Genomic DNA, 14,443 nt, shown 5'->3' with positions numbered 1-14,443 from the left:
TTTTTTACAATAAAAACCATATGGGCCAGGCATGGTGGCTCATGGCTGTAATCCCAGTACTTTGTGAGGCCGAAGTGGACAGATCACCTTAGGTCAGGAATTTGAGACCAGCTTGGCCAACAGAGCCTGGCCATCTCTACTAAAAGTACAAAAATTAGTCGGGCATGGTGGTTCGCGTCTGTAATCCCAGCTACTTAGAAGGCTGAGGTGGGAGAATCGCTTGAAGACTGGGAGGTGGAGGTTGCAGTGAGCTGAGATCACACCACTGCACTCCAGCCTGGATGACAGAACAAGACTCCACTTCAAAAAACAAACAAAAAACTATATGGATTTACTCTGGAAACAGAAAACACAGAAAAGCATCAAGAAAAATTTTAAAACCTGGGTAAATAATTTTACTACCAAGAAATTATTGTTAGCAACGTTTTAATAAAATTTTTATTGAGTATCTTAGTAAAAGCTTACATAATCTTATTTGGGTATATAAGTCCTTTTTAAACAAAATTGGGGTCCAGCTGTCTACCTGTTGATACATTTATGCAACTTTTTGAAACGTTCTGCTTTCTAATTTATTTGTCCAAGGTTTAGGTTCAGTCATGAGGGTTCCGCATGTTAGCACTGTAGAAGCCTTTACGTACACATGTCATTTGCTGAAAAATGTCTCTCTGGGCATGTGAGCTCTAAAAATGAGAATGACAAAAACTCCCCGGAGGGTGTGTGAAGCACAATGTGTGTTAAATGGAGGCCCGTGGATATTTTTGACCCCTTCCCTGGATTTTTTTGCTTTGCAGTACCTGGTGTGTAAGAGGAAGTTGGAGAGTAAGAAGGAAGCCCTGCTGATCCTCTCCAAGGAGCTGGACTCCTGTCAGCAGGAGAGGGACCAGTACAAACTCATGGCCAATCAGCTCCGGGAGCGCCACCAGTCACTGAAGAAGAAGTACCGAGAACTGATTGTAGGTGTTAGGCTGCCCTGTTCAGAGACCTTCCTATACCCCAAATTATAATATAAAGAGATTTTCGCATGCTATATTTATATATAATATAAAGAGATTTTCGTTTCTTTAGAAATGGTTAAATGCAAACAGTTGAAAGTGGGAAAGTTTAGAAGTGAAAGTCACCACCTCTATTTCCTTTACAACCCAATCCCACTCACAAGTTAATCTCTCTCTCTCTCTCTCTCTCTCTCTCATGTGTGTGTGTGTGCGCGCGTGTGCTTCTTGCTCTGCCATCTGTGAATCTATACATGTGTGTTTGCACTCCCCACTTATCCAAGGGAGACATGTTTCAAGACCCCCAGTGGATGCCTGAAACCGCAGTTAGCACAAAACCCCATATATACTGTTGTTTTTTTAATCTGATAGCCAAACCAGCTCCTAGGTGACTAGCAAGTGGGCCACACAGACATCGTGGATACCCTGGATAAAGGGGCGATTCACATCCCAGGCGGGATGGAGGGAAATGGTGCAAGATTTTATCACACAACTCAGAACAGCATACAATTTAAAATTTAGAAATTATTTATTTTTGAAATTTTCTATTTAACATGTTTGGACCACAGTTGACTTCAGGTACCTGCAACTGAGGATAAGTAGGGACTACTGTACGTGTGGCTGTTTACCTGTTAAGTTAATTACATAGAGTTCTTTAAAAAGAGGATTCGTAAGTCTGCAGTAATACAGAGGCCAGTAGCTACAGCTGGCTGCTTAATTTTAAATTAATTAGAATTCAATAAAATAAGAGACTTCATTCTTCCATCTCAATGTCATATTTCATGGGCTCAGGTGACTGATGGCTACTGTATTGGACAGTGTGGATAGAAAACACTGCCATCATTGCAGAGAGCTCTATTAGGCCAAATGCAGTGACACACCTGTAATCCCAGCTACATTGAGAGGCTGAGACGAGGGGATTGCTTGAGCCCAGGAGTTTGAGACCAAGCTGAGCAATGTAGAACCCCTCTCAAAAAAAAAATTTAAAAGTTCATGGAAAAATAAAATATGTTCCAAATTTATTTTAAAAAAATAATCAAACATGCTGTTTTCCCTCAGCACTTTATTTTGGATGTGTTTCTAGGTATACAGATCCAACTCATCCAGATTTGAATCATCCAGATTTCTAGGCATGCAGATTGAACTCAGTCTTTTAATAGCTGCATGGTAATCCACAGTATGGACATATCCATAATTTTTGTAATCTTTCTTGTATCCTGGACTTTTGTTTTTCTCTAGGTTTTTATATGGCAAAACTTTTAAGATGCAAATGATACTGAAATGGAGAATGCCAATTGCATAATCCTAGTTTTCATTCTTGCTGCTTTTCAGGCAATCTCTTTTTTAAGTGGGACACCATTACTGACGTATAACTATCTGTGCCGGCATTGTTAAAGTGCCCTGGAGTAGAAATAGAATAGAATAGATTCCTCAGGTTAAAATCATATTGACTTGTGTGTGGACAGCATCAGATATAAGAGTGCTCATTTAGTGAGCATTTGCTTATTTACCTCAGATATTTGTATTCCCAGATGTGGCACAAATGGGAGAGGAATTGAATCTTTTTTTTTTTTTTTTTTTTTTTTTTTTTTTTTTTTTTTTTTTTTTTTTTTTTTTTTTTTTTTTTTTTTTTTTTTTTTTTTTGAGACAGTGTCTCCCTCTGTTGCCCAGGCTGGAGTGCAGTGGTATGAGCACTCGCTGCAACCTCTGCCTCCTGCGTTCAAGTGATTCTCCTGCCTCAGCCTCCCTAGTAGCTGGGATTACAGGCACCTGCCAGCATGCCTGGCTAATTTTTGTATTTTTTTTAGTGGAGATGAATTTCAGCATTTTAGCCCAGCTAGTCTCAAACTCCTGACCTCAGGTGATCTGCCTGCCTCAGCTTCCCAAATTACAGAGATTACAGGTGTGAACCACCACACCTGGCCTGAATCCTTTTAAGGCAAAACCAAACCAAACCAACCCTAATAGGACTAGAAGTTCTCAATGTCCTCTTAACTTTGAGAAATCTCCCTCTCTCTCTCTCTCTCTCTCTCTCTCTCTTTCTGTGTGTGTATCTATCTGTGTGTATGTGTGTCCCTATCACTGTTCCTTTGGTTCTAACTATTTAAAAGAGGAACTCAAACTAAATGAAATATTATTTCAGCTTACACTCTAATCAAAAATAATTTTGACAAATCCAGTTTTTTTTATTCACATAATTTTAGAAAATATATAGATTTGGTCCTAATGGGAACTGATTCCCTAGAGGTTTTTCCAAAATAACTCTGGTTAAGTTTGTAGTTAATTTTTTTAAAGTATATTTGAGCTTGCTTCAGTACATTACTGGCTGCAGGGTGGAGAGAGTGGGGAAAGTCTACATTTATGTTCATAATATAGTCAATTTTTTGATTCTAAGCACGTCTATTTTTTTTAAAAAGAGTAAAATGCAGCATTTGTTTCTTTGTAGGATGGCGATCCATCACTTCCTCCTGAAAAAAGGAAACAGGTAAGACTCGTTTCTGACCTCAGATTGTTTTACTGCAACAATTGGGAGGATCAGGGAATCTCGAAATGTAGAGAATCTCCTTTAATTTCCTGGAATTCTTTCTGTTATTGGGAGGAGTGGGTAGAGATTTCAACTGCAGAGAGAAATTGGGAGTGGAGTGAAGGAGACTCAGTGAAGTCTGGATGGAGGAAGTGCACCAGTTCACTGTGTTCCCTTTCTTGTTGGAATTGCGGTGGGAAATAGAGTTGAGGGCACATGGTCACAGCACTTGAGCTACCAGCCATTCAGTGGGCACATGCTGTGGGCATATACCATTTGGTGGGTGCCTACTGTTCAGTGGGTACATACTGCTCAGTGGATACATACTGTTGAGTGGGTGGGTGCACACCATTCAGTGGACACATACCATTTGGTGGGTGCATACCATTCTGTGGCTGTATACTGTTCTATGGGTTCATACCATTTGGTGGGTACATACTGTTTTGTGTGTGCATACCATTCTGTGGATGCTTTCTGTTCAGTAGGCACATACCATTCAGTGGGTACATACCATTTTATGGGTACCTACCATTCTATGGGTGCATACCATTTGGAGGGTGCATGCTGTTTTATGGGTGCATATTGTTCAGTGGGTACATGCCATTCTGCGGGTGCATACCGTTAAGTGGGTACATATAGTTCAGTAGGTGCATACCATTCAGTAGATGCATGCTGTTCAGTGGGTGCATACCATTCAGTGGGCACATACTGTTCAGTGGGTGCACGCCATTTAGTAGGTGCATGCTGTTCAGTGGGTGCATACCATTCAGTAGGTGTATGCTGTTGAGTGGGTGCCTGCTGTCCTGTGGGTGCATGCTGTTCATTGGGTGTACACCATTTGGCGGTTGCATATTGTTCAGTGAGTGCATACCATTCTGTGGGTGCATACCGTTCTGTGGGTGCATACTGTTCAGCGGATGCATATGGCTCAGTAGGTGCATACCATTCAGTGGGTACATGTTGTTCTGTGGGTGCCTGCTGTTCAGTGGGTGCCTGCTGTTCTGTGGGTGCATGTTCTGTGGATGCATATTGCTCAGTAGGTGCATACCATTCGGTAGGTACATGTCATTCTGTGGGTGCCTCCTGTTCTGTGGGTGCCTGCTGTTCAGTGGATACATATTGTGCAGTAGGTCCATACCATTCAGTAGGTACATGTCATTCTATGGGTGCCTGCTATTCTGTGGGTGCATACTGTTGAGTGGATGCATATGGCTCAGTAGGTGCATACCATTCAGTAGGTATGTGTCATTCTGTGGGTGCCTGCTGTTCTGTGGGTACATGCTGTTCTGTGGGTGCATACCATTTGGTAGATGCTTACTGTTCAGCGGGTGATACCATTTGGTGGGTAAATACCATTCTGTGGGGACATAATGTTTAGTGGGTGTCACATTCTGTAGATACATAACATTTGGTTGGAGCATGCCATTCTGTGGGTGCGTACTATTCTGTTTAACAGGTTTTGCCACTTCACATTCTTAAAAGCCATCTTCCGTCACAATTCACATGCCTTTGCTTTCTTTTTTCCTGCATGGTGGCCAACACTCTTTATTGGCCAAATCAATGGCTTTAGACGCACATTTTTATCATCAAATCCTTATGTGGATCTGCCTCTTGACTCTCTGTTCTGTTCCTTTGAGCTTCCTGAAAAGTCCTGTGGTTCTACCACATTATTCTTATTGTTTTGCTTTATAATATTTTATCTTCTTGAGCTAATCTCCTTCACTTTGCTCTCCCTTTTCAGAAGTTTCTTATTTGTTACTTTTCTCAGATAAAACCTAGAAACATTTTATTGAGCTCTCCTCTGATCTCTCCCACACAAATCCTGTTGGTATTTTGATTGGGGTTTTGTTACATTTATAGATTAATTTGGTGTCTCTCTCATAGATAGATACATTCTGTGGCTTTATAATTTAAAAAATTTACATTGACTAAGGAGAATCTGATGAATTCCAGTGAGTCTGTTAAGCTGCATTTTTACAGCTCTAAAAATACAAGTTCAATGACCTAAACATTGGCTTTGTAGCATTTACAATGGTATTAAGTTTCTGTCCCTTTAGGATTGAGACTGTGGTGGTGGGAGCTTGGGCTCTGCAGCCTTTCTGCCTGGATTGGAACCACTGAGTCACTCTCTCTTATACATGTATTTATGAGAGAGAGTGAGAGAGCAAGCTATTTTCATATATACCTTTGTTAGAACTTTCCTTAACTTCATAGTTTTCTGTACTGACATGTCCTAAATGAAGGCTTTTTATGGACTTGAAGGGAGTCCAGATGATGGTGATGTTAATGCTGTGTGTTTCCCATTATAGGGAAGCCTCTGTGCCTGAGCAGGACTTTGAAATGGGTGGATGCAGAGAGCGACCCCGGAGCGATTTGCTCTTCTCCCAGCTGTAATGGCTAACCCAGCATCCTGCTTCTGTTCATTGATGGTGTACCAGAACCACATGTAAATTCCTTGATTCTTTAGGGCCATTACCTTGAGATTTTTTTTATGCTTGTGAACAGTATACCCAACACACTCACATTTATCCTCAGAGAGCAACTCAGTCCTATGGGTACCCATTCATTCATTCATTCAGTGTGCTTACTTATACATTCCCTTCCTATCTTGCAGGGTTATTTTATAATGCTCCAGGTTTGATCTAAAGTCACATTTTTCTGTGGTGCACATTCACGTTTTTTTCTAAATAAAATGTAGAAATTTATCTTTAATGTTTTAAAATTGGAGTTCTTAATTCTGAATTGCCAGGTGTTTTGGGTTTTGTGGCTTCAGTGGTTATAAGCAGCACTTTTGCTGTTATTTTAGAGTTTGTTAGTATTCATGAAGGAGTTTTAGGGAATTCACATTCTACAACTTTATAATAAAAAATTTATGTCGTCTGAGGAGAGTCTGATGAAGCCCAGTAAGTCTGTTAAGCTGCATTCTTACAGCTCTAAAAATACAAGTTCAATGCCCTAAACACTGGCTTTGTAGCTTTTCATATGGCATTAAGTTTCTGTCCCTTTAGGATTGAGTGTAGTGGTGGGAGCTTGGGCTCTGCAGCCCTGCTGTCTGGGCTGAAACCAGTGATTGCTGCACAAGATAGGATGCTTCAGAGTGCAAGCGACAGCAATTCTAAACTGCTTGAACAATAAACGAATTAATTACCTTACATAGCCAGAAGTTCAGAGGTAATGTGGGCTTTAGGTACTTGATGGTCTATGGCTTCATGAAGTTGTCAAGTACTCATTCTCTCCACTGTGCCAAATTTAGCAAGTGAAAATACAGGGCACCCAGGTACATTTGAATTTCAGATAGGAATGTAGAAAATTGTATTCTTTTTAAATGCAAAAGTGTGTTCCATGTGATTTTGGGGATAAGCTTATACTAAAGTATTATTCGTTGTTTATCTAAAATTCAAATTTAACTGGACATTCTGTATTTTACCTGACAACTCCACCATTTTGCCAACTTTAGCACATCAACTTCCTCTTACATTTAGTATCAGCCTCTTTCTATGGCTGGTTCCCCCCAGGAGAGGCAGAAAATGCAGCCATGGAAAATACGTTCTCCTCTCCAGTTTGGCTGGGCTGGTGTAAGACTTGCTCCCATTCCTGGTCTAAAAACATGCACCAGGGGGCCGCTATACACTCATTGGCATTGATTTGTCACTTGGGATGGAAGGGCTGTTAGGAGTTAACAATGAAGCCCACTAAACTAATTGAGAGGCCTTAGGAAGGCTCCTTTGAGTGTCTTCAGTCTCAACTTTCTCATCCATAAAATGGGGATAAATATGGCATCCACTGCATGGTGCGGCTGTCAGGATCAAATGAAACAATGTGAGTAGAGCCCTCAGCACAGTGCCTGGTGCAAGGTGAGCATCCATCAGCGTTTCTCACCTGCTGCTCCTCGTTGTCATCTCTTTTTTAAACAATTGTATGTTAGTAGGTTGATTCTGTCCAGCACAGCTCTTGGCTGTCAACAGGACACACTGCCACTGATGGGACCCTTTTAGTTGCAGTTGGTGCTCAAAGTAGCTTGCTCCCCGGAGGAGGTTCCAGCTCATAGATTATGGGAAGAATCGGTTGAGCAGCCCCCATGGGCAACAGAAGTGCAGCTGGGCCCCAGGAATAGCCACAGTAGGGCCCAGAAGCCCACGCCTCTCCTCAGCTCTCATCTCCTTTTCTGCACGTGCATCCTCCTCAGAAGCAGAAGAGTGGCTGCCAACTACAGCTGGGATGGAGCCCCCACTCTAGAAAAAGGCGGCTCCCAAGTTCCCGGGGAGAACTCCCAGAGGCCAGGCTTGGGCCAGGGGCCCGTTTCAGGGTCAGATGGGCACAGTCATCCTGCAGATGAAAGGCAGCTCCTCCCACCACCATGTAGAGGGCTGTTGGGTAGACAGTGTCACAGCCATCTGCCTTACACACCTTCTTAAAACAGTCGCAGGAGGACAGATCATAGCAATCGCAGCCGACGTTATTGGGTGCTCACTCTTACCAAGTTCCAGCTGCTGTGCTGGACATTTTGCTGTGGGTGATCTCACAGCCATGTGCGGTAGGTGCCATTATTGTTATTGCCATCTGATAAAGGAGAAAATTAAATCATATAGAGCTCAAGGAAACTACCCAAGGAAATAACGCAACTAACTGGTGATGGAGCCAGAGCTTTGAACCTCTGCAGTCCACTCAGGGTTCATGCTGGTAACTACCATGACTCAGTGAGCACCCATGGGAGTTGTTGGAAATGGGTTTTTAACGCCGGGAAAATCCACACCGAGACACTGGATCGCTCAGCAAGGCTAGTTTACTTCCTGCAGGAAGGGTGCAACTCGCTGGCAGTCTTGCTGCAAGAACACACCTGAACAAGGGAGATGGGAACATTTATAATTTTCACCTGATGCAATCGCCCTACCGCTGTGTCCAGTTTCCATTGGCCAGAATGAGACCTCACATTCCATGCTTGATCTGATTAGCTAAAAACTTGGAAATGTCCTGAATAGATAACGGGGAAAGAAGACAAGGAAGAAGACAAGGAAGAAGAGGAAGCTAGTCAGGAGAAGGTCAGGAGGGTTTCCAAATAAGGAATGGCATGCACCATTGAGCTTGCCCAGTTCTGTTCAGACATGCCGGAGCAAGTCAAGGCAGCTGAAATAGTGAATATATATACACATGTTTATGCTAATAGCAGATAATAGCCATAGAGCAAGAGATTGTAACGCATTTTAATGTAGTCGAAGATATGAACTTTGTAGAAGAACTTTCCCATCTCTCACAGGTGTTCATATGTAATTTAGACAGGTGGGACACAGGGGTGAAAAAAGGCAAACCCAGATTCCTGAGCTTGGAACTTGCATTGTAGTGAAAGTGACCGCCCCTTCATCTTACCCAGGATCATTTTCACTGACGCCTCTTATCCTGGGATCATTTCTATTAGTGCCTCCTTTCACTCCACAAGGTGTCTTGGTTTGGACAGTCAATAATATAGTTAGTATATAGGGATGTATATATAGTTAGTATATAGTATATCTGTTTAGAGCAGATAACACACAAAATAATTATAATATATAGGTTGTTAAATGGTAATCAGTGCTAAGGAGAGAAACATATAGTCCAAAATTAGGGAGGAAATTCTGACTCAGTAATGGGCAAAACAGTGGGGGAAATGACTCTAGGATTTGGAAAAAAGAAGACTCTTGCCCATTTAACATATTTTACGTTTTTATTTACTGTTAATTTAAGCATGTGATTGGTTTTAGGCTTGGTGGTAAGATGTCTTCATCATAGTTCAGCATGGGGCGGAAAATGCAGCATTAAATTTTTAGGGGTGGTTGTCATGAAACTTTCCATTTAGCCAGAAGCAGAAAGCTTTGGTGTACATGGCAAGTATGGGAAAGGAGAGGCACAATTAGTTTCTAAACCGTGTCACCAGCAGGACGGGGATCGAGGCACACACCCTGACTTGGGGTCTCCTGTGTTTTGCTAAATCTCTATGCCAGAGGCAGCACAGCAGGGGAAGTATTTACCCCTCCAGATGCAAAGCAAACACGCCTTATATAAGCAGAAGGCACTGGAACAATAACCAGCTGCTGAGTTAACAGATGTGACATGGAGGTCATGAGATGTATGTATAGGAAAAGGAGAAGATGCCACAATGAGCATATTGTTGCCTATTGGCCTCGAAGCTGTGACCTTGATTTCTTGACCCAGAAGGTTGAATTTCTGTGATCTGAGCTTACTGGTCTCTTCTGTTTGTTTCTTGACTCAGAGGGAAAGATTGTAATGATCACTCCTTGTTGGATTTTCTCCTTGTTTCAGTTCCATTTCTCTGGACCAGTGGTTCTTTTGAGAATCTGTTGAAAGTCACGGGTCTTTGCTCTAAAACAGGATGCATGTGCGCAAAAAAAATTGCATTCAATTTCATGGAGTCACAGACCTGAAATCTACAGATCTACAGATCCTTGGTGTTCCATGAACTACATTTAAGACCCACTGCTCTAAATGTATTGATGGTTCTTCTCAACTATAGATAGAAAACAATACCACATTCTTAGTCTTTGAAACACTATGTACTTTACAGAGTCCATGTATATATGCATGCCTGCATGTAATCGCCTAACATTCTTGTGAGGTCACACAGGGAGGTATGTCTTTCATAAAGTCACAGGGCAGCATCAGTTAGCAATAAATAAAAAGAGAGCTTAGATTCTGGCATTTAATTGCATTGCATGGATTCAAGTTTAACCTTTACACTTGCTGACTGGGCAAACTGTGTCACCTTTTATTAAAACGTGTGCTCTGAATGAAGCGACCCCCAAGCAGGCTTTGTGTGAGCAACATGGCTGTTTATTCACCTAGGTGCAGCAAAGGGCGGTGGGTTAGGAGTTGGTTTTATAGGTTTGGGGTGGGCAGTGGAAAGTTACAGAAGTTACTTTAGGGTGGATTTTTGCAAGCTGGGAGGGGGTCATAGGTTTGCAAGCTGGGAGGGGGTCGTAGGGTGTGGAGTCAGGAGGTTGGGCCAAGGTCAGTTACAAAGTCCAATGGCCTTGTCAGTTGAGGCCGGAATAAGAAACAATAGAGGAATGTCTCAGGTTAGTTAGGTGCTGCAGGGGTTGATCGGTCTTCCTTCCAGCTACTTCGGGTTTTCTAATTCCGGAAGGCCCTCCAGAGGTGTATGTGAGGTTCATGGGGTTGCCATGCTGTCCACAGTGTGGTCAAACCTTACACCATTCAAAGACTCAATTTCTTCCTGTTCATAATGGACATAATATTGAGATGTGTTTGTAAAGCTCTTAGGAGGAATTGTGGTGGCAGTGTTTGTGATGCTCATTGCCTGTTAGTTGGAGAGTGCTCAATGAATATTGGATATTTTAAATTTTTCCTGTGACTTATCCAAGGACACAGAGCAGGTTAATGGAGAAGGCCTAGAATCCAGACCTCACTAGCTTATAGTTCAGTGTCGTAGTTCAGGTTTTTTGTTCTATATTCAATTGTTAGACTGTTCGAGCTGGGAAGAACCATAGTCAATGTTCAGTCCAGCCCATTTGGAAGTCTTAGGATTAAGTGCCTTGTTCAAAGCCGTCTGCTTAGGAGTGGTGGAGAACCAGAAATTGAACTAGGAACTTTTACCTGCTAAGCCAATCTTCTTTCCTGTGGCAACCAATATCTGGGTTTATCTACATACACGTGTGTGTGTGTGTATACATATATTATGTATGTGTGTGTATATATATTTTTATATATATATATATATATTTTTTTTTTTTGCTTTTTGGGTCTTTGCATTAAAGGACAGACTAGAACTTCTACATTTGTAGTTCCAGAAATATAGTTGTTGGGGCTTTCTTTTGGAACTCAGAATCCTTTTTAAAACAACCAATTTCCAATGGCAAATCATCCGTTAAAGAAGCTGTGAAGAAATTGAGACAACAGTGATTGCACTAATAGCTTCTCGTGGGATATTGAAATGAAAATTTCTTCTTGTGACTTCAGGCAGAAGTGTACACAGAGCACCCCTTTGCACTGCAGTGCGAGATCACCAAAAGATCTCAAACGACCCTTTAAATATTTTTCTTTTGCTAAATAAGCAGTTCCTGCAAAGCAGACAAAGGGGAATTTAAATTATCTTGGGTTAATCTTCTTATAAACGGGATTCTTCAGGGTCACAGAGGTACATTTTCCCTGTGAAAACTCCTTGAATAAATAGTCAAACACATCTTTAAGATCTTTGTCTTTTCCTGTTTTGATTTCATTCAGACATACCGTGAAATGTATCTCTCTTGGTTGAGGAGGGAGCTATTGCTTTCTCGCCTCTAAAAAGTGATCGCTTATTTACATGGAGACATGGGCCAAGATGACAACTCTCAAAAAATCAGAGCGTAGAGTGGCCCTTTGTGAGATAGGAAGGAGCCTTTCATTTCAGTAGAAAAGTCTCCTTGGTCAAGCTTATTTTAGTCTCCTGTGACTACAAATCACAGTGACTTTGTATATCTGTCCTGGTTTGTTCCTCAGAACCTAAAACTTCCTTCAAAGATCTCAAGTGCTTTGAGATGTTTCTTTTTATATCACTTTGAATGGTATGACTTTTTCATTATACCAGGGAAACTAGGAAGAAATCCCAGGTCCAGCCCCTTAGAACACTCCCAACTCATAACAACAGCAACTTTATTGTGAGGACTAATGCACCTTGCTATAATCCCTTTGAATCCTTGCAACAATTTTGTAAGGAAGGTGGAAGCACCCCCCAATTTATATATGAGGAAATTTAGGCTCAGTGAGTCTAAAGAACTTGGGAGCTATTAATGGAGCCACTAAGTGGCAGATGCAGAATCATAATGGCCAAGATTAAGCAAACATTTATTTAAATAGCAACCTCCCAAGCCTATTCAAAAGCATTTGCCTGTGAGGCCTGGAGTGCATTTATTCACAAGTGTGTGTTTTGAGATTAGAAGTGGCAGTAGGCTGCTAAGGTCTCCTTGCATAGCCAAAAAATATGTACGAGTAAGCTCTCCGGTGGTTGTTTTTTTTTAAATAAGAAAGCTGTCGCTGTAGCAAAGGTCATCACTTTGGCAGTTGCTGTGAATAGGGGGCCCTTGCTAAGCAAAGCAAGTTCCACTCTGTTCCTGTTAACACAGGAGTCACCATCAGACCAAAGCAGCAGAGTGGAAACTGCAATTAAATTTGCTATCAATCACACCTCTCAAGAACACTTGATGTTTCATCAAACATTTTAAAAAATGTATTCTTGCTTAATCTAGTACTTTCTCATATTGAAGGTATAGATTAAAGGGTCCCAGAGTACCAGACTTTTTAATACCATGTACAAACCTGGTCTCTTTTTCTCTCTCATTCTCTTTTTCCTGATTTTTCTTGAGAAAGTACCTAAGCCAAGGGCTTGCTTGTCTGTCTGTCTGTCTCTCTCTTGTTTTCCTCTCATTTTTGAGTTCCAGTTCTCATTTATATGTCTTCAAGTTGAGAGGTATGTTACCAGACTTTCTGGTATACATTGTTTCTGTATTATGGTATAGAATAATTTTTCCATGGCGAGGTTACGTATACAGTCGTCAATCCTCAGTATACAAAGGGGATTGGTTCCAGGACTCCCATGTATACCAGAATTCTCACATACTCAGTTTCCCCCGTCAGCCATGAAAAACCTGTGAGTAGAAGTTGGGAAGTTGGCCCTCCATATCCATGGGTTTTACTTCCTGCGAATACTATATTTTTGAACTGCATTTGGTTGAAAAAACTCACATATAAGTGGATCTGTGTGGTTCAATCCCCTGTTGTTCAAGGATCAACTGTGTTTAATAAATTCTGAAGATTTGGGTGACTTCATACTGCCCAATGGGTTCATATCAAGAAAAGAAAAATTGCAATAGAGAAAGAGTTTAATTCACACAGGGCCAGCTGAATGGGTGACAGTTTTTTTTTTTTTTTTTTTTTAATTACTCAAATCACTTTCCTTGAGCATTTGAGACTAGGGGTTTTCAAGGATAATTTGGCAGCTAGGGGCCCAGGGAGTGGGAGTGCCGATTGGCTGGATCTGAGATGAAATCATAATCATAGGAGTCGATGCTGTCTTCCTGGTCTAAGTTGGTTCCTGCATGAAGGCCTCAGGACCTGTTGGCTAGTCCCAGTGAGGTTATCCAGTTGTCGGAAATGCAAAAACCTAAAAAGACATCTCAAATGGCCAATCTTAGGTCCTATAATAGTGGCATTATTAGCAGGAATGATTGGGGAAACCGCCAATCTTGTGATCTCTGGAATAGTGGCTGGTAATTATTTAACGATACCTGTCTTTCAGTAGGATTCAGGCCCCTCTGTCCTTCTAACTTGGTGGCTTTTTATTAGTTTTACAAGAGCAGTTTAGTTTTTGAGAAGGACCATTATTTAAACTATAAACTAAATTTCTCCCAAAGTTTGCCTGGCCCATACTGGGGAATGAGTGAAGACAGCCAGTGTGAGGCCAGAAGCCAGGTCAGATTTCTCTTACTGTCATAATTTTGCAAAGCCAGTTTCAACTTGCAGGATTTTTCCTGGCATGTTGGCGTTTTCCTCTCTCGGCTACTGGTCTGAAACATTTAAGGACACAGGTGAAAATATGTGGCCTACCCTTCTGATTTCTATTTCCAGTGTCTAGAATAGCACAAGGTTAAAAGGTGTCTCTTAAACTTTTTTGTTTTTGTTTTTGTTTTGTTTTATTTTGAGATGGAGTCTCGCTCTGTCTCCCAGGCTGGAGTGCAGTGGTGGGATCTCGGCTCACTGCAACCTCTGCTCACTTTAACCTCCACCTCCTGGATTCAAGCAATTCTCCTGCCTCAGCCTCCCGAGTAGCTGGCACTACAGGTGCAAAACTACCACACCCGGTTAATTTTTGTGTTTTTAGTAGAGAGGGGGTTTCACCATGTTGGTCAGGATGGTCTCGAACTCCTGATATCAGATGATCCACCCG

General features: G+C 41.6%; 1 protein-coding gene across 2 annotated transcripts in view; it reads left to right on the top strand.

Moving 5' to 3' along the window:
• The window catches only part of CCDC149 (coiled-coil domain containing 149), a 106,671-nt gene that overhangs the window by 35,640 nt on the left and 56,588 nt on the right, over positions 1-14,443 (top strand). For both annotated transcript variants that reach the window (XM_017517096.2, XM_017517095.2), the window contains exons 2-3: positions 792-953; positions 3,436-3,474. In XM_017517096.2, coding sequence (XP_017372585.1) covers positions 792-953; positions 3,436-3,474 — 201 coding nt within the window. The remainder of the gene's footprint in view (positions 1-791; positions 954-3,435; positions 3,475-14,443) is intronic.

This window comes from Cebus imitator, unplaced genomic scaffold (assembly GCF_001604975.1).
Source record: "Cebus imitator isolate Cc_AM_T3 unplaced genomic scaffold, Cebus_imitator-1.0 Scaffold617, whole genome shotgun sequence".
Lineage (NCBI taxonomy): Eukaryota > Metazoa > Chordata > Mammalia > Primates > Cebidae > Cebus > Cebus imitator.
The sequence above is the reverse complement of the archived record's forward strand: the minus strand, read 5'-3'. Positions and strand labels throughout refer to the sequence as shown.